The sequence below is a fragment of the Trematomus bernacchii genome, unplaced genomic scaffold, assembly GCF_902827165.1.
Source record: "Trematomus bernacchii unplaced genomic scaffold, fTreBer1.1, whole genome shotgun sequence".
In the NCBI taxonomy this organism is placed as follows: domain Eukaryota; kingdom Metazoa; phylum Chordata; class Actinopteri; order Perciformes; family Nototheniidae; genus Trematomus; species Trematomus bernacchii.
Genome location: NW_022987973.1, coordinates 10,015,026 through 10,035,656, shown reverse-complemented (window position 1 = coordinate 10,035,656; position 20,631 = coordinate 10,015,026). Strand labels below are relative to the sequence as shown.

Genomic DNA, 20,631 nt, shown 5'->3' with positions numbered 1-20,631 from the left:
TTTGTAAGGTCTTTGCTAGAAATATTTGTTCATGATGATGTCAGATGGATTTTTACGTTGTGGTTTATGTTCAAGGAAGTACAAAATCTCTACTGGATGAGCTGGTAACCACTGCCTAAACATAAAGAAGTTAGCCTCACAGGTGTTTCTTTGGAAAGTAAATAAGCCAGATGGAAGACGCTAACGGTTTTTAATCATCAGAAATACTTGACATTTTAAGACTTACTAAACATTACTTAAAGGTCCCATGTCATGCTTTTCCGGTTATTACCCGTCCCCTTGTGTGTTATGAAGGTGTTATGCATGTAAACGGTCTGCAGAGTCACAAACCGTTAAAGTACACCCTGTAGCGAGTAAAACTCGAACACAGAAAAGACCTGTCTATGCTGCCCCAGAACGCCTCGTTGGAGATTTCTCTTTTTCTTCCTGGGTACAGTGGCGTGCCCATACCCAAATGGACCCATTGATTGGACCCAATCCGTGGAGGGAGGGAGGGGTCACCCCCCCCCTTCCCGCGTCCATTCGCGATGTCTCGCTGTCTCGCAGATCCCACGCAGCAAGCAGGAAATGAACCCAGCTCACACTGTCCGCTCCTCGCAGCAGCTAGCCGCGCAACGTCCCACCAACACGGCATCCAGACCCCACGCAGCATTCTCATCTGTTTGTCATTACTGGTGTCATTTTCTGGTTGCTAACAAACGCCATTGTAACACATAATCACTGATGTTCTGCTGTAACGGTGGTGGACTCATCAGAACAGAGTGGGCGAGCTGACCAATCAGAGCACAGTGGGCTCACAGGAAGGGGGGGGGGCAGGAGCTCCAACAAGCCATGTAGGACAGAGAGTGAATACACATACTATACAGAGATGCTGTATGAGAAACCAATGTGAGTTTGGAACATTGCACAATATAAATCTATTCTAGTAGACCTCAACAATGGAATCATGATCAGTAGAAATGGCCATTACTACAGCCAGAATCACCCTGGTAATCACAAAACACCAAATACAGTACATTTAAACAAGGAATAAAAAAAATACAGATTTCCCATTGAAAGAAATAATTGTTACCATGAAGACATATGTGTACAGTAATCCCTCAGAGCTAACCAGGTAGCCTCCATATCTAAAGGAAGCAGCGTATGCCATGAAGAGGAAAAACCAAAACAAAGCCCATGGATGTTGGCTTTCTTTATGGCAGATATAAATGGAAGCTCCAGTTTCTGCTCATACGATTCCACAAAAAAGGTCTCTTTGTTTAAGCCTGCAATCGTCCTGATGTTGGAAAGAGCCTCACTGGATACCTGTGGGACAAAGTTATGATCTTTAACTGTGGCCATTGGTTTCTCAGGGCAGTGTATAGATCATTTGGGCTTGATGGCGAGCTTACTTGGCCTGCTTGTTCCATGGATTCTTTATCTTCATTTGCTAAACCTGTCAGCATTTTGGCTTGGAAAGCTCCAGACAATCCGAGTAGTGGCAGGAAACACATAATAACCAAAGTTAAATTCCAACTATAGATAAAAGCGATAGTACAATAGTAATTACATTTAAGTAGTAACTAATTACATTTGGATTAACTGTTTATTTTACGAGAATGCAATCATAAACTAACTATTAGTTATTATCCGAACAGAGCAACATTCAATATAAAGCAATTTACCTCTGATATGATCTCCTGCACTGGGAGACTCCAAAGATTTCCATCTTTTGGGGGCAGATTCTAAAAGGGAGAGATCATCTGGCCTCAGAGTCTGCAGCACAGTCTTCTTCCTCAGAAATCTGAACAAGAGTTAAGGAGAAAAAAGACCCAAAACATAATGCAAATCAAATTCAAACATGAACAATAACATAAAGGATACTGTTGCTGAAAGTGACGCTCAGCATCGTGCAGCCACCCCATCATGTCGGACACTGAGGGTCCGGTGGCAGATCGCTCCGTCACAGTGAGCAGATCCAGAATGTCTGCATTCTGCTCGTAAAGATGGACCACCGCAGAGACCTGGTTACTGATGGAATCTCTGACAGACTGTAGAGAAGACCTGTGAGAAAAGGGATGGATCATTATTATTCTCGGGTTACATGTGTCACAACCCCAAACCTGGTTTTAAACCCCTTATTACTTTTTAGCTGTTATACTGCATTTCATCTTTTATTATGCAAATATGCAACAGTAGTACGGTTTTTCTATGGGAATCTGGGAGGAAGACCTGCCTTTAAAAGAGCAGAAACTCTCTAACTCAGATCTTAAAGTGGTCTAGCAGACTGATGGGTGAGCCACAGCTAAACCTGGAGACCCTGACCTGTACCTCTGACAGTTACAGCCGTTGTCAGTGGTGTAAAGTAACTAGTAGGTTAACTCAAGTACTGTACTTGTGTAACATTAATTCTACTCCACTACAATTCTAAGGTGAATCGTGTACTTTGACACCACTACATTTATTTAATACCTTACTTTACAGATTTGGAGGAATGATGTGAAATATAATCAACACTTAAATCAGACTTTAGTCTGATCAGAGTAAATTCACAAGCTACCCTGCAGTATACAAAGTCATTCAAACTAGCTGCAGCTTTACCAGCTTTGATAACACTTTAATGATCAATAATTATAATCAAAACATATAATACATATTATTCTGAAAGAGGCAGATCTGCATAATGAGTACTTTTACCTTTGGTACTTTAAGTATATTTAGATGCTGTACTTTTGTACTTTAACTTGAGTAACATTTTGAATGTAGGACTTTTACTTGTAACAGGGTACTACACTCTGGTACTTCTACTTTTACTCAAGTACAAGATCTGAGTACTTCTACCACCTCTGGCAGTGGTCCAGCTCTATATTGAATGATGACTCCCACCCTCTGCACTCTGAATTTAAGCTTCCTCCTTCGGGCCAGAGGTTAGTTGTCCCAAAGTGTCGAACAAAGCGGTATAAAACAGCTTTATTCCGGCAGCCATCGCACAGAGGAATAAGATGTAGCAGTGTCACACAGATGCCTATTTATTAATTTATTAACTTCTAATGCCAATGTTTTTACTACTGATCTTTGATTTTAGATGTGACAGAACAGGGTGTACTTTTACTAGAGATTTGTCTGTTTTCTGTGTTGTTTTTAGAATATGTGGACCTGTTGTCTTTATATCTGCAACCTAAATCTACCTACGGGTACCAACAGATAACCTGAACCTGATACCAATATAACTATGAGTGACATCCCTCAAAATAGGTAAGCATCACATAAAATGAGTGGCATGGCATGCCATCAGCTACGTTTCAGCGTTTCTGACTTGGAGGTCCTTGCTGACTACGGTCTTACAGTCTTTATTTGTGTTGCACAATTTACCCAGTCACTTACATATTGTCGTTGAGTTTTCCCAGCACTGTATCCGTGGATAGTTGGAGCTTGAAACGCAGCCGCTCCTCCAGGTCAGGAAAGTCTCTGAGCGGTGTGTTGGAGATTTGGATGTTTGAAAGCGCTCGGGACTGCTCCGCCAAGTTACCTAGAGACACCATCAGGGGGCTGCATTCGGCCAACACACTCTCCCATACTTTCTGGTTGTTTTCAAGATTCTGGAAGCATTTCCTCAAGGCTTGATGGAGTGAAAGTAGCGCAGGTTTCTGGACATTTCAGGTGTTGAACAGTTGACCACAAAATGTAAATGTGAAATGAAAAGATCCTAAAATGATGTTAGTCCGTTTCGGATTGACGTGCTCCTTGAATATGATATGTATAACCCTTAAAAATTAAGGCAATATTAGCTGCTAGGTCAAATCACATTTCCACCCATGTTTCTACCATGCCTGTATCCATTTCCGTCCTGCTGATGTAAACACTGACGTTTGCTGCTGTGATTGGTCGAGAACCATTTTGTGATTGGTCGAGAACCATTTTTAACGCAAAGCATACACGAATTTTAATTGGCTGTTGACCCCTGGCCCCTCCTCGCGCGGACATTTAAAAACGGCTTTGTGAAGAAGGAAGAGAGACGAAGAAGAACACCATCAGGTGAGAGAAAATAATTATAAAACGAGGTCGCCATGACCAAAACGGATTATTAAGAGGGTTGTTATTAAATGTTTGTGCGTGGGAAAGAAGCTGACAATTAACGAAGTCAGCCAAATTGCGAGGTAAACGAGTAACCTCGCTAACTAAGTAACACAACAAGTGACGTTAGCATTTACTGTTAGCTTGCTAATGTTAGCGTCATGTCGGCGGTTTCTTTGCAAAACGCTCGTTGTAGTTATAACAATTGGACGTAACTGATATAGTAAAGCCACACTTTGTAACTCGGTAATATTTAGTACTGTCTCGTGTTGTCAAGCGTGTTTTCATTTACTTTGTTTCCGCTACCTGTCGATGCAGACATGGCTCGCAGCAGGCAAACAGGAACGACGGCCAAGGCAAGGAAAAATAGCACCAAGACGGCTACAAGCCTTCCTGGAGGACTTCGACAGCGAGGGTGATTATATTTCACGTATTTTACACTGCAATTTCAATAGTTTTCCATGGCAATCCCTGACAGGCTTGCTGTATGTTGCGGAGTACATCTACTTTCAAAATGTTATTTTATATTTTAAACTCGCAGATTGAAATGCTCCTAATACTAAGATTCGTTAAATGCTTTTTTTACATGTGTTTGAACCCCCCTTTTCCATTAAGAGGGAGACTCAAATATTGACACGAAACAATGGATGAATATTGGATAATAATTGTTTTCTGAATCTATATACAAAAAATACCAATGTTATTAAGTCATTAAAAAAAATGTAGATCATGGTTTGTACTTGCCCGGACACTGCACAGTTGAAAAAGAAAGAAAGCAGTAGTCTTCTCTCCTTTCTTATCTATACCTCAGACCTTGCTGTAAAGCGATAGCTTTTTAAATCTTTGGTTAACATATATGCCAGTACAATAAATGAAATCTGCTTATATTATTGATCAATCAGGATAATATAGTATAAGACTATCTTTACTGGTTCATTTTCATACAACTGGGCATTTTAAAGTTGTAGTTTGTCAATGTTGAGACAATGTTAGCTTCTTTATAAACTAGTGGAGTAAGCTAAAACTATTTTGTTATGTTTCACAGTGAAGACCAGAGTGGATCAGAGTAAGGTGCTTGCCCCACGGGAACGCATACGGCAAAACGCATAGGATTATCGCAATCGCAAAAAAGCTTCCGTCCACACGCAATATATACCGGATAGTGTCTGTTCACACGAGACAGCTCCGTTTAGCTCCAACCGCTGGAAAAAGCTGCAGTACATATGCCGAGCCTGTACGTGGCTTTTCCTCCACAAAAGCAGCGAAGAAGCATGGTTGCCCTTCTGTTTATTCACCGTGGTGGGGGCCGAGGGAACCGGGTAGTTTTTCGCCGGTCAACGTGTGTAAAAGTTTAAATCTTCCGGACAAAATTATAAAAGTGCCGGTCAAAGGTCTTCTTTGTTATTTATTAAGCTTTAAAACAAATGAATAACGACTATATATAATAATAAAATACACGGAGCCTGTCCTCTCTTTTTCCTCTCTTCTGACAGCGTCAGTGTCTGTCTCATGCAGCAGCTGATCCAGTAATGAGTGACCCGGCCGACAGTAAAAAAATAAACATTTATAACTAGTTTAGGTAGTTTGAGAGGTAGGCTAATTAAAATAGCTAAGGGTGATGATCTGACTTGAAGTGTGTGTTTTGCTCCCGCTGCATCACAGCGGGAGGAGCTGCGTGTCTCCGTCCTGTCAGATTAGACTTCACTCGCGTTTATGTCCATATCGAGATAAAGATAAATAATCTGAATTCAGTGTGCAGTTTACTTTTGCGGGGGTGAGCAGCAGAGGTGGGGGTAGGCAGGGCTATTGCGTCATCATTATCACAAAATGATCATATAGAGGCGATCACACGGAGCCGTATGACCCCCCAGAGCGCTCCGTTCCCAGATCTATCCACCTTTGGACCCGTTATCGTTTGCGGTAGAAATATGCGGATACAACCCGTTTTCGTCCTCGTGGGGCACCAGCCTCAAGAAAAGCTCAACGATCTTCTGAAAGATGTGGACACCGGCTACAACATGGCACTTATTATGGTCCCAAAGACTCTCCGCCAAATGCCCTGGATGGAACAATTCAGTGAGTTTACAAAAACAGTTGGATATTAGTCCAACCAAACCAAAATCCCAATTCACGAAATGTGAAATACTGCTGATCTGGTGTTTTTCACTCCTTGAACATGTTAAACGATCGTATGATATGCACTGGTGTTACATTTAATTGTTTTATCATTATAACTTTATTAAATAAATGTTTCCTTCTCTGCAGAATCTGAGTCACCAGAAGTGGCGAATGTTAGTGTAAGTTGATTGTTTTACTTATTATATCATCATCAATCAAGTTCTGACAACTGCTTATTAACAGTTGTCAGAACTTTAACATTGTTATTTTTCACATCTTGTCGATTAAGGTTTGTTCATCTTTATTTATATATAATAATCAGACTTGTCGAAAATATTAGTTTATTTTGTCATTCTCAGTCATAATTACAAGGAAATGACACACTCCACGACAATACAACACACCACTGAGGAACATCATGTATTTTTAGATAGCCTCAAATATTAACCGCATGTACAAATAGTTTTAAAGTGAAAATATTCTTAAACTAAGTCATGTTCAGGTTAATAAACATCTAACGGATAAACGGTTAGGCCCTTGTTGCATCATACATGGCTGAGTTCATGTACAGCACACGGTGAAGACCTGATTCCCAGGTGTATAATTAAGTGCGGGGGAAAACAGCCACCTTAATTCACACTGACAGTACTAGGTGGAGTATTTTTGTTTTATATATAATTTCTGAAGTATTAACATATGTGTGTTGTTCCCCAGTTGTTGGCAGCCAACCAGCTGTTGCAACAGACGCAGCAGCCCTATAGCTACCTGATAGAGATGGTGAGACAAAGAGACACGCAGATCAACACACTGAAGGAGCGTCTTTCCTCGCTCCAGGACGAAGTCAGGTACAGAACACGCCGTTCATAAAGAGAAACACTTCCTTCTATAAAAGAAGGAACTGAACAGAAAAGAAAGTCACCACACGTGACCTTTTTTCTAATTGATGGCGATTAAGTCTGTTCTGTCTTGTTTGTCGAACAATTTCTATGTCAATTTAATTGGTTACATTCTGTGTCTTGTAATTTACTCATGGCAGCAGGCCATAACTACTCGCCCTCTGCTTTATAACAACCTCCATTTAAACCTTGTTTGTCCATATCACATCTATCTCTTTCTGTCTTCGTGCAAAGCTGATTGTGCAAGAGCCTGTGTATGTAAAGAAACAAAAACAAAGAGTTTGCCTATGTAAACCATACAAAGAATTTGTCTATGCCCAACAAGTGAGTGTTTCACATCAGCACACATTTAGCTTCCTGGCACTGACCTTAATCTCCCCTGGCCCCCTCTGTATTTGAACCTGAGAAATATGCAAACTGACAGACTGCAGGTTTTCTCTTGCTGCTCACTACCACTGAGCGCTCACCACCACTGAGCGCTCACCTGGGGCAAGCAGCAGAGCGAAAAAAAATCCTTTAACAAAGCCATAAGCTTCTCAAACCTCCCCACCTGACAGAGATATTGAAGTCTTCCTGTGGCTGTGCAGTGCCATCTGTTAAACAGCTGAGTAATAATTGTATTCACAGTTTTTTTTGGTGATATTCAAAGTTGACCAAAACAGTGTCTCAGCAGAGGCAGATCTCAGGCTATTCGAGTGGTGACACTGCTGCAGTTTCAAGATTTGCAAGATGATTAGCTTGAAAGCACCCTCCATCACAAGCTCCTGCTTGTATGTTTCACAGCCGCAGGAAGGAACACTTAAACAGTGCTAAAGAGTTTTCTCAGAGAATAAAGTCCTAAATATGTTTGTAATGTCTGACAGGGCAACGTATGAGTCACAGCACCTTAACCTGCCTGGACAGAAGTTCACACAAAGGAGCAATACAGGTTCACAGGAAATAATAAATTGTATTTTTGTCATTTAGTTTCAATTGAGCTTTTCACTACAGTCAGCTGAGCAAATATACACTGTAGTATACATCCTTGAATCATGAGAAAGTCAAATATGTGAGATGTTAAGAAAAGCTCCTGCTGGCACATCCTTTTCTAACATTTTTTCCTCTTTTTCTTTCATTTGCAGACAAATAAAGAAGCTCCAAATTGGCACCAAAAGATGAAGCAGAAACCCAAATGAAAATATTTATTTTTATGTTACGACTTGTTTTTATTAATTTATCAAGAATTTTTCAACGTAAAAAATAATTAAGCCAAAAGCGTTGACTTTAAGTGTTTTCATTACATGTACATTTTCCATTCAATTTTATCATGTATGTTTAATGTAAATACTCACATTAAATGCTATGTTTTTCCATTACGTTGACTTAGTGTGAAATAATTAAGTAACTTTTAAATCGGATTAATAGAATTAATGCCAACTTTTACATAAAATGTATGTATTGATTCAATTAGGTAATCTTACGTTAAGGGACGTTTGAATTAAACCTAATGTGTTGATTCACTTATTGCACATAAAGGTTTAAGGGATGTTTTAAATAAACCTAATGTGTTGATTACCCACTCTTCAGTCTGCGTACAAATGACACAACTACACATTGGAAATGCGTGCAATAGATACGCAGAAGTCTGATTTTGCGTGCATATGATACGCTAACCATTCCCATTGAGATCTGAGGCTGAGTTTTGCGTGCATATGATACGCTACATTAACCCACTCTCTTCAGTATCTCAATTATGTTTATTTTCTACATATCTTCTAGAAACATATTTTCTCCCACGTTACGTTTGTTATGAACGTACCTTAAATACGTTTATTTTCTACATTTCTTTGCCATTTATTGTCTTGCTTATAATAATGATAATAGTCATTTATAAATATCATTTTAGAGCACACATTTGAAATCGAGAATCGGGCTCGATATATGGTAAATTAAAATCAGTAGGCGAGGCTGTAATTTCGCCAGCTGTTACACTCATGAGCGAGGCAGAAAATAATAGTTTTAACATGCCAAAAAGCTGCTGTGGTGTTTATTGCACCTCAAACATTAAAACAAATCCAGAGTTACGTGTTTCTGTACTTCCTCTAAGAACAAAGGACAGAAGAGCTCTGGCTTCAGGCTTGGTCGCCGTTCAAATTACAGCGTTGGTTTCCCCAAAAGTGGGCGGGGCCGTAAAGTGACGTAGATTTTACTCATCTATTATTCAAAACCATTCCATTTATTCTAACGTAAATTACATGCCAGTGTTTTATCTTTTTATTTAGCGATTTGTTTTTGCATGTTTAAAGGGGACCTATCATGCATTTTGTACTTCTTTTATACATGAATATGTGTCCCCGGTGTTCCAGGGAACTCACCAAGTGTCAGAAAACACAACCCTCTCTATTTTCCTCCATACCCAAATCTCTAAAAAAGGGGCTGCAACGGATCTGATAAAAACTGATCCAGATTTGAACACTTCAATGACGTCACAGAAGTGGCGCTACGGCTATTGGGCCAACTCTCCACCTATCAGGGGAATGTGGGGTTGGGCCACGGCCGGCCATTGCCGCTCGAAAGCGCTGGAGACGCTGTAGTACATATGCCAGGCCTGTAAGTGGCGCTGTAGTCTGCCACAAAAGCAGCGAAGAAGACTTCCCGCCCACAGTTACCATGGTTACCCTTCTGTTTAGTCTCCGCTGTGGCTTTTTTTCTCCCTCCCCGAGGCAAGCGTTTGCTCCCGCTGCTTTAATTCAATGCAATCCCTCCCCGTCGAGGCAAGCACTGTAATTCTCTCCGGTTAGTCCACCAGCAGATGACAAACACCCACCTCTCCGCCTCTTCCAAGGAACGAGGGGACCGTGTGGCAGAGTTTCAGTTCTTTCGCCGGTCAAGATGTCCGTTAAAGTTTAAATCTTCCGGACAAAATTAGAAAAGTGCCGATCAAAGGTCTTCTTTGTTATTTATTGAGCTTTAAAACAAATGAATAACGACTCTATAGGCCTATAACAATATAATAAAACACGGAGGACGAAGATCTTTTTTTCTCCCCCTCTTGACTTGATCAGAGCACGGCTCCCCTCTCCTGCAGGGGGGCGTGGTCAGCTGCAGCTCACATAATCAGCCCCGTAGACAGCAAACAGCACATAGAGCGAAATGAGGCATGGCTAAAATGCATGATCTGTTTGGTATTTTGAAAACAGAAACGTATAAATATACCTTATATAGGTATGGCCCTACAATATATCATTTAAATATAGCATGATAGGTCCACTTTAACTGGGAATGTTTTCATGTTGAACCGGAAGTACGTCACTTCACTTTGTCTTCTTCGTCCCTTTTACGTTCCAGACAATGCATGGCTCAGCGTAACAGACAGAACAGCGACCCCAGGTGTGTCTACATTGGAATTACATCTTAATTACTGAAGAAAAATACTTTACCTAGTGTTTGTTAACTGGGTTTTTAATGCAGTTGGCTTTTCTTAATGGTTACAATATTGCTATGAGTTATATCTGAAGCAAATTATGTTTCTGAAGATGTGTCGTCAATTCCACCCTTCAATGTAGCATAAATGTGAACTCATTACAGGAACAATACCGGAAACAGACGATGATAGAAAAGGACTTGTAGTTTTTAAAGATATTACTGATTTTCTTTGAATATAAGAATGTAAATACTGAGTTGAGAGAATAGTCAGGGGATTTGGGTGATGGGAGACACATCTATGGAATCACAATTTCAATAGCTTACCATTAAATGACGGATATACCTTTCTGTCTGTGATGTTTTACAAATCAGATATTAATGTGTAGAAGTAAAACATGAGAAATAGTATAGCAATATCCTGTAAAATTATGTAAAAACATGAATAAAACTACACATCTTCAGATGTTATACATAAGTGTCCTACACTAATAATACAAAGTTATTATTAGTATGCTGTGTGTACCTTGTGTGCACCGCCTAGTGGTTAAAGCACGTTATTGAATTATTTTTGTTGAATAATGTTATTTTTGTTGAATAATGTTATTTGATGAAAAAAATATTAAGAGTACATACTTTCATAGGGTGAAAGTAGAAGGTCAATGATAGAAATATAGAATATAAAAAATCAAGAAGATACTGTAAGTGATCTCTACAATAAAACAGTTTAGTGCCGGATGTATAAAGATATTAATATGAGGATGTGCAAAACAGACAAACTAATTAACCTTTATTAACACATTAAAGAATGCTTAGTTTAGGTTAAGGTCTTCTTTTAAATAAGAAAAAAGCTTTGGGGGTATCTACACATAAATATTAAGCCTGTGCCACAGCACAGTGTCATCTTATTTCGTTAGTTGGCAGTCTGTGCTTTTCCTCAAGGAGACCAGCGACGTGCAGGCAGGGGAGGCAGAGCCTCACCTGTCATACTCCAATGTAACGGAAAAACAACTAAAGAAAATGCGCTGCATCGTCCAATCAGTGAGCGATACACAGTAAGGGGGCGGGGAGAGTATCTGAGGATTTCACCGGAGGATGGTCTGGTGGTTCCTCGGTTATCGCTCCTCCATTATCGCTCCTCGGTCCTCGGACCTCCGGCAGAAATAAGCGCCATGGGACGCTACTCAAGATGGCGCAGACAAATCAACTTCCGGTGATACCGAGGACCGACGAGCGAGGAAATGAAAATAACCGACCTGAGACGCAGCCAGGGACGTGCTCTGCCTCTCGTAAGCCCACAGTAACTGGCTGGAGCGCGGGCACTAATTTAGCGCGGGCACTTATTTTGTGAATGCGCTCAAGCCAGTTACTGGGTGTTTCTCAATCGCGAGTACGCTTGCTTGGTAGCACATGTCTGCCGAGCATCTTGCTTCAGAAGCGAGGCAAGAATACTTCCTGGCATTCGGAAAACAAAGAGTGGAACAGGCTAGCAAGTGTGCAGGTGTGCGTCATATGAGAGGCCCCGCCTTACATCTTCCGCCACAAATTTGGGGAAATTGGTCCGTGCGCAAAGCATTGTGGGGATTTTAAGACCGCGAAGTCTACACATGTGCAGCCTCGAAATTTCTCGCTACGAAGTACGCCGGGCTCAGTAGATTTCCAATGATGCTGGAGATTGGAACAGTACTTCGGCGGCACTCGATGACGTAGTATGCTTGAAATAGTGGCTCTGAAGCAGCTTTACTTACGCTTGCTTGGTAGCACATGTCTGCCGAGCATCTTGCTTCAGAAGCGAGTCAAGAATACTTTCTGACATTTGGAAAACAAAGAGTGGAACAGGCTAGCAAGTGTGCAGGTGTGCGTCATATGATAGGCCCCGCCTTACATTTTCCGCCACAGATTTTTGAAATTGGTCCATGCGCAAAGCATTGTGGGGATTTTAAGACCGCGGAGTCTACACATGTGCAGCCTCGATATTTCTCCAAACGGAGTACGCCGGGCTCGGTAGATTTCCAAGTATGCTGGAGATTGGAACAGTACTTCGGCGGCACTCGATGACGTAGTATGCTTGAAATAGTGGCTCTGCAGCAGCTTTACTCGCGATTGAGAAACACCCATAACCATAACCTCTGCCGCACTGAAGGGGGCGCACATGAGCCCACAGGTTCTTGTTGCTACTGTTATTCTACGCAGAGATGGTAGACGCAAACAACAAACTAGACTTTTGAAACTACAGGAGATTGTTGTCCAGAAGGATTGCATGGACTTCATCTTCAAGTCAAGGTAAGACCACAATTGTAATGAAAATGGGATCTTACTAAGAAAGAACAATCCAATATTTAGATTTTGGGTATCCTTTTGTTGAACGGTCTGTTTAAAATGAATCGAAGCATCAGACTAAAAAAGCTTTTGAAAATAACCGAATATTTCGATTAAGGTCAAAATATAATATTTGTAAATCTGACTCTGAAAGAGTCAGTGCCTCACCAGCCATGAAACTCACCGCACGTCACTGAAGGAGACAGTTAATGTAGTCGCCATAAACTATGTGAATTATCTTCGAAAACTCAAGTTTGTATTTCGAAGAAAACTTAAACCGCTGATAAAAAGTTATCACATGTAAGGCGGAGTGACACTCCAGGAACAACATGGCTAACGCTAAGCTAACCATAGCTTGTCATAGAAGAGATAAGATAACGCCATGAAACTGTTTGCTCGACAGAGGTAACAATAATAACCCAAACTGATACAATGCTCAAACAAACAGGGCTGACGTTCTCAGTCCAATTCGTATCACTGTGTTTAACTACGTGGGAAATGTGAAATACCGCATCCTGTGACATTAGCTAGTTTTGCGTTTGCCAATCAAGTCGTTCCTCAATAATCTTTTTACACCTAACAACGCCACACAGAAGAGTGATATTTTTGTGGCACATCAGAGGCCTGTACTACAAAGCCGGTTCAACCTAACCTGGATATGTTTGAGTTAGCCGGTTGGCCTAATCCAAAACATACGCGCTCTCGCTAAGTGGTCCTACGACGCGGGTTATCAAGTGGATCGCTCAAGCCAGCCGTGTCCTATCTAGTTAGGTGCGCGTTCACATGATAGGGGTGGTATTTGGAGCATTCGACCAATCACAAACATGGACAAGCGCACTGACAGCGCAGCGTCATACTTCCTGAATGAAAAGTCAACTATAATATTAGACATAATGAAGAAGTTAAACTTTAAACATCCATGACTTAAACACTTTATCCAGGATAAAAGCCACATAGCTGCACCTGCAAGGTGAATACAGCTGGTAAAAGAAAAAGTGTTTGAATGCGTGCCGTACATTAACAGGTTTATGATATCACTGCCCCGTCTAAGACACGATCTGACTTTAATTACATTTGACTCGAGTGTTTCGTCAACTTAATGTGTTGCATAAATAATACTTCTACATACAGTAGGCTATGTGACACTGTGAGTGTTGCACGGCCAGATACGGCTCAAGAAGCTGACTCAGATAAGGAAATATATGATATATTATGATGTGATATGAATGATAATGGGACACATCGGCAGATATTTAAGTAAGCTTTCTTAACGCTAATGTTATAATAGTCAGATTGCTCTGAAGATGGGAGGTGATATTCTATTAATGTTCACGTTCACACAGTCTGTGATTTTTGCCGGCCGTCTTTCCTGCAACGGCAGTTTTTCTGTATTTCCTTTATCCTGTAATATGACTTGATAGCTTTAAACTCCGCACACTGAGCTCTGATTGGTCAGCAGGCGGTGCTTTCACTGAGTTGATCTCTTGTCCTGGAACCAAACCTGCTCCGGAGCAGGTTAGCCGTTCAGCATAAGTTACCATGGAGATCTAGCCCGGTAAGAAGAGAACCAGCGTCGTAGGACCGGAAACCCAGAGTTTTCCCTGAAGTTAGCCCACTAAGCGAAAATCCTGCTTCGTAGTCTGGCGACTGAGAAAAGGTAAACAATCTGATCCCAGCTGAGTTCAAACAACTACTCAAAATATCGAGAGAAAGAAAGAGAGAAACTCTTTTTAAGGTTATTTTTCTAATTTGTCTTATAAATGATATAATTACCACAAGGGAAAACAATGGCATGTTGGCAAAGAGTCTGCAAGTAGGAAGGTGGTCGACAAGAATAACTTAATTAATATGAAAATATAGAGATGGCACACTGCTGCCTGTAATTAAATATGAATATGACTGGATGCATTACGTTTAGGGATTATTAACTTAATGATCTTAGACTTCATGCGGTTACTGTAAAGTACATAACTGAGAGTGAACAAGTACGAGAGAGGGAGAAAGTTTGAGTGAATGAAGCAGTACTGAAGAGTCTCTTGTTTACACTGGCAGCCATGGGAGGTGCCCAGTGTGATACCAAACACAGCACAGTGCTCAAGCTGGAGGTAATTGAATCCTCATTTATTTAACCTTTCGCGAGCTGACATTACATCATAACAGCAGTAGAGCATGTCAACTACTCTTTATTAATGTTATTATTATTATCATTATTTTGTTATCAAGACAAGTTTCATCACAGATCTCAGAGCAGACACGTTATAATTCAGAATCAATAGAGCCATATAGTGGGAACTTTAAACCAACATGTTTGAGACAAGCTGTGGATGAAATCCTATAGGGGCCTCTGATTTTTGAATCTCAATCTCAATGACAGCTGAGCAAATGTGATTTGGCTGAAAGTTGTGTCAAAAACTATTAAGTCGACCTTGAGTGCTTGTTGTTGTGTGTGTAATATGTATTTGTGTTTATACTCAACACAATAACTAACTAAATTATTGTGTAAATTCCGATACAATCTTTGGAAAAAACATCAGTATCTTCATGAACATTTTAATTCATGATCACTGAAGTAGAAACTAAAACCACCAACAAATCAAAGGCCACTGCAGCTAAACTGAAGCAACAGGGATGAGGCTGATGAGTGACATCTAATGTCAGCCATCAGCTGCTTGATTGATCTAGATTACGTCTCATTCAGTTCCAACCCAGCTGGGCTAGTGGAGGAGCAGCTTCCTGCAGCCAGATGTCCATCCTGTCCTGTGGCCACCCTGCAGGCAGTGGAGGCCACTGTTGCTCCAAAGAGAGGAGTTCATCCCAGGTGGCCGAACCACCTCAGCTGGCTCTCTTTAAAGTGGAGGAGCAGTTGCTCGGCACAGAGGTCATTTTGGTTCATGCTCTGTCATGAATTGTTAACATTTATGTGTCCATTTGCTGCTTCGCTTTGGTGTGGAGCTTTGCCATCGAACTGAATTTGCTCGTACTATATTTTATGTATACGTTCACTACAAATACAGATATGAGTAAGACGCATAAAAAACAAGTTATGTAATGTTTCTAATAACATTTTCAAAGTACTTTAAAAGCTCAGGTGCTGGTGGATAATGATAAGTACATATGAGGCCAGTTTAATGCAACAGATGTTCATTTTGTGAGAGGGAGTAGTGGATTTTGAGGTTATGAGCTCACTCTTTCACATTGATATTTTTCTCAAGATACGCTACATACATATTCCTTGTGGGGCTAGCAGCTGAGACAAAACAAATGATGTTGTTGTAGTACAGTGAGAGCTGAACCACAGAGCAGGGTTAAAAGATGTGACTCTAAATGAGGTTTCTCTCTAGGAATTGGGGCGTTACTTTTGCAAATGTGTTTGCTGAGAGTTTAGTAAGTGCATCTTATCTCTTTGTGCAATTTGGGAATGTGAATGAGAATCTACAACTGTGTATTCAGATCTCTAAGTGCACCCAGATTACCCCCATATGTACTGTCGATGGAATATCTATGGGACAGGAAACTGGGAACATGATCCAAAGAAGGCAAAATGAGGGAGATACAAACTCATTCTTGCAGTTGAATACAACCTAAATTAGGAACCCGCAAAACAATCATGCACGTTAGCTTTATTTGTACCAGCTCAGGCCAGTTTGTCCATCAGGTCTCAATTTAGCCTGCGGGTAAAGGGCCAGTGGGGAGGGACTCTGTCCATGGTGCTGAAATGTAGAGCTTTAACTTGTGACTGTTCCAGAAAATATACATTCTCAATTGGATGTTGAGGCTGTAAGATTGTGCAGCTGATTTTTCAGTAGCAAATTTGGTTTTATTATAATTAATACTGTCTAGGATTGGTCGAATTGGTAACTTTTGTTGTTTTCATCATGTAGGTCCTGGAGTTCATTTTGAAATGACTGTGCAACAAACACGTCTCGAGCAGCTAATCTATCACGTTCATATGACAAAACATCTTCAACTTGAACCAATGAACTGAACAGTGACAATCATGACTGCCTTGTTAAACTTTGTTACTACATATGTTTTATCATTTTTGATTTGCTTGTGGACAATGATCGTGTCCCCCTGCTGATACCAAGTGAGCTCTGTGTCCACACACAGAGGTCTGGCCGTTTTAAAAGGAAATTCATTGTCTTTCCTCCTGCTTTTGTTCTCTCCAGCTGCAGTGTGTATTTCAGCATCTTTAGCTGTGTTTCAACTGATATTACTTTCAGTTTTTTTCTCTGTGTTGCTCCAAATTGTCAAGGAAACACCCGTAAGATTGAGAACACTTATCTGTAAAGCATTAAAACGCTTTTGAAAGTGATGTTACCACAACACTTTCTCTGCTGTCAGACTGAAAGGCTCAGAGCGAGAACAAATTGAACCCTATAATCAAACCAACACCATATTCTGCCATGTCTAATAACTCACCATTTAAAAATAGATACTTGATTTAACGGGCAAATATAATTTAATTTGGGTGAGGCTGGTTGGTAAAGAGGAGCTGACACTTTAATAAGTGGAGGCATTCAAACGGCTAAATGCAAGGATAAAAACCTTGCATAAATGTAAGCTGGATGAGCCTGTTGGAGACATACAAGGACAGATTCAATATAAGGTTGTACCAGGCAGCCTTGTGGTTAATTATCTTTGTGAACAACAAGAAAAATCAATTTCTAAACAGCCCTCGAAGTATATTTATTCAATGCCATGAGCCTCAGGCAGTTCATTTTAAACTTTTATTCAAGTAACCTTCTTCTGATATCCTTTTTTCCCCTTTTTTTTAAACTAAAGAACTAAACCGAAGTTGGCACTGATTTTTCCCTCAAGCATTGTTGGGCATTGAATCCCTTAATACTGAAAGTAATCAATAAGTTTAAAGTAGGTAGAAATAAAAGTATGGAAAAAAGAGAGATGGGCAGCCATGCGACAAACCAGAGAGCCTCCAAGTGAACATTGTTTTAACCCAACTCAATAATGCCCTGTAATAATTGGTATGCTTGCATTTGTTAAACTTGAAACTTGAAAAAGCCCCCTGAGCTTTTAGAGAGGTTTAGTGACCTTTTGTTTGTTATTAGTGATGACTTGTAGGAATACTAATGTTACTAAATAATAACAGACTCACTTTGTTCAAAAGGTGCCTAATGCAGCTGAAAGAGACGTAGAAAGGAAGCTTATAAAATGTGTAGAAAGAAGGTGGATCAGGATGATTAAATTGGCTTAGCTAATCCACTTCCTCTGATGTTGGCATGGAAAGAAACGTATAAATGTTTTACATGCTCAGGCAAAGATGGAAAGTGAAATGAAGGGATAAGGAAAGAATCAGCAGTGGGATAAATGTTTCACGTAGAAAGAGGCTTAGAGAAAATATCTCCTGTTGTGTTGAGAAAAAGGATGTAGCAGAGTTATGAGCTCAATGTTTGCAGATAGTGTTTTGCCAGCGTGCTTTTGCATTTTGAATGACTTGGCAGACAAGGCGGCTGAAACTGAATGAACGGCATTGTTGAGAGGCGGTAATTGAAAGACTTAGAGTTGAGGAATAGAAGGCTGTGGAAGAAGTTTTCATCTGTCAAGACGCAAACAGAGTTGCTGAAGGATTTACAAGATAGAAGAGAGAAAACGGAAGCTAGTAATTGCACGGCTTCTGGCCCCATGATATTATCTCTTCCTGACATGTGCACATCTCCTATTGATACATGCAGGGAACATGAGCATGAAGCAGTTTCAGTGCCTCCATGTCACTTCCCTCCCACTCCCGTTACATTTATCTTTGTGTCTTACTGATGACGGATGCCAAATGACAAGGATAAATGGAGAGGGGAAGGAAGCCACATTACAATGCATGGTTATGATTATACAGTACATTCTCCACTGAAACGGGGCGTTTTCTCACACTACGTATTTATACTCCAACAACCACTTCGAATTTGGTCTTTGAATCTCAGGAGACCCAACAGGGCAAGTGTTATAATAAATGCACTAATACCCTCCTCTCTGTGTCTCTCTCCCTCAGGCTCGGTGTCTCTCAGTGTGTTCCTGGTGTCTGTTGCATCTGTAGTATGTGCCGTTTGGCTGGTGGCTCTATGTGGCGTCTGCACCTGGTGTCAAAGGAAACTGGTAAGTTACACTGCTCATTATTCACTTCTAAATATTGACATTTATTTGAAATGTTTTTAGATAGTTATTCAAATGAGCCAAGGCCCTGTTGTAAACCACAAGGCATTTGGGAATTTTGCATGACCAAGCTTGTGTCTGTTTTTGACTGTGTTGGACAGGAACAGAAGTATTTCATACAACACAGCTGCAATAAAGAGCGAATTAATTTTAATGAATAATTTTTAGCCTAGTTTTTTTCATGTTAACACAAAATTCTTATTCTTTTGTTTTATTGAATCGTTTTTACAAAATAATAACAATATTTTTGATTGACTCTAACTAGTGATAAACAAGCTCAACCCATTATGCAGATGTTTCTTAATTCATATATTTTTGAGTTCACTTTACAAAATTGGGATCTGCATGTATCCCGATGGTCTGTATGTTATATTTAAAACTTTGCCCAAATAAAAATGTGTTGAAAATTAGAAAACATGTGATTTCAATCCGGATCTGTTAGATCAAATAGTTATTAAACATTCAATTTCAGCTTCGGTACTTTGAAGGTTTCGATGCTCAGTGTTACACATAAACATTGCAGTTGTGTATAAAAAACGTATTACGGTTCGTTACCCAGCCTAATGAGAGCAGAAATAATGGCTCTCATGAAAGCCTTCTTCATCCACCTTACAATTTATAGTGGAACATATTTCTGAAAACTATTTCATTGAATATGAACCGCAGTTGTGTGGGCAGTCAGGTTTTCTTTTGATGACACTGTGACCTTGAATTGAATGTCTACAGTGTGCCATGTGTTATTGTTAAAAAGTGTTTTGCTTTCTTTGCTCTGTGGCAAAGGAGCACGAGAAATGCTTCATGTTTGGCCATGACAGCAAACATGTTCAGAGACCTTAGTGCTCTCTGTAAACATGGCTTTGTGCGCTCTGAGCTTTGTGCATCATGGCTGCTTGCCTCCAGCCTCAAGCCCCATGCTAATGATTCATATGCTAATGAGCATCACTCTGAGCTATTGGCTGCTGCTGGAGCAGCTGTAATTTCTCCTATACATTTTGATCCGTTGGCATTTCCCACACTCGGTCCTGCTCTGTTCCCGCTCGCCTCCCTTTGGTCCCGTTCTCTCATCTCTGTCTGTCTCTGGGTTTGAAGAGTCGCCGCAGCACAGCAGTGGATCAACATACATAGGCTGAGAATTAACTGGGCTTTTCAAAAGAAACCGGAAAAGCGAAATGATCTAATTTTCAAGTCTAACTAACATTCATGCTGCTAGACCTAAAGAGTATGTTAAGTGCTACTTATAATCTAAATAGCTTTCATTGCTTTGAAGTAACAGATCCTCCTGAACCTCTATCAAGCCCATTTCTTATCTTTGTTTTGCCTTCATGTTATCTATGTCTCCGTCTTTGTTTTTGTGTCACCCTCCACCTTGTATACCGAATAGTCTGCTTTGGATTCGTCCTTTTGTCACTTAGATAAAAAAACCTGTGACATTCTGACAAGGACATATAGATCCTATGTCCTTGTCAGAATGTCACAGGTTCTCGTTTTCTACGGTCGTCCCTCTCCTCTCTCCGCTGCCACTGTAGTCTTTCCTTTGTGTCCTTGTCTTTTTTTTCATCTTGCATATTTATTATTATTATGTTTTTTGTTTGTTTTGTGTCTTGCACTCCTAAAGCTTGAATAAATATACACCAACAGGTAATAAAAAGAAGCAGTATGCCAGAAGTGAGAATATCAA

The 20,631-nt window shown here is 40.4% G+C and overlaps 2 protein-coding genes across 2 annotated transcripts in view; one reads left to right on the top strand and one right to left on the bottom strand.

Moving 5' to 3' along the window:
- syt7b (synaptotagmin VIIb) overlaps window positions 1–20,631 on the top strand; it is a 106,296-nt gene that overhangs the window by 43,166 nt on the left and 42,499 nt on the right. The window contains exon 2 of the mRNA XM_034116172.1: window positions 18,793–18,896. Within this exon, the coding sequence (XP_033972063.1) occupies window positions 18,793–18,896 (104 nt within the window). The remainder of the gene's footprint in view (window positions 1–18,792; window positions 18,897–20,631) is intronic.
- LOC117471291 (uncharacterized protein C1orf109 homolog) lies at window positions 893–3,818 on the bottom strand. The gene is made up of 5 exons (XM_034116171.1): window positions 3,364–3,818; window positions 1,864–2,043; window positions 1,665–1,783; window positions 1,392–1,459; window positions 893–1,305 (listed from the first exon to the last, which is right to left on the bottom strand). Exons 1-5 carry the CDS (start codon window positions 3,519–3,521, stop codon window positions 1,069–1,071), a joined length of 762 nt encoding a protein of 253 aa, XP_033972062.1. The 5' UTR covers window positions 3,522–3,818; the 3' UTR covers window positions 893–1,068.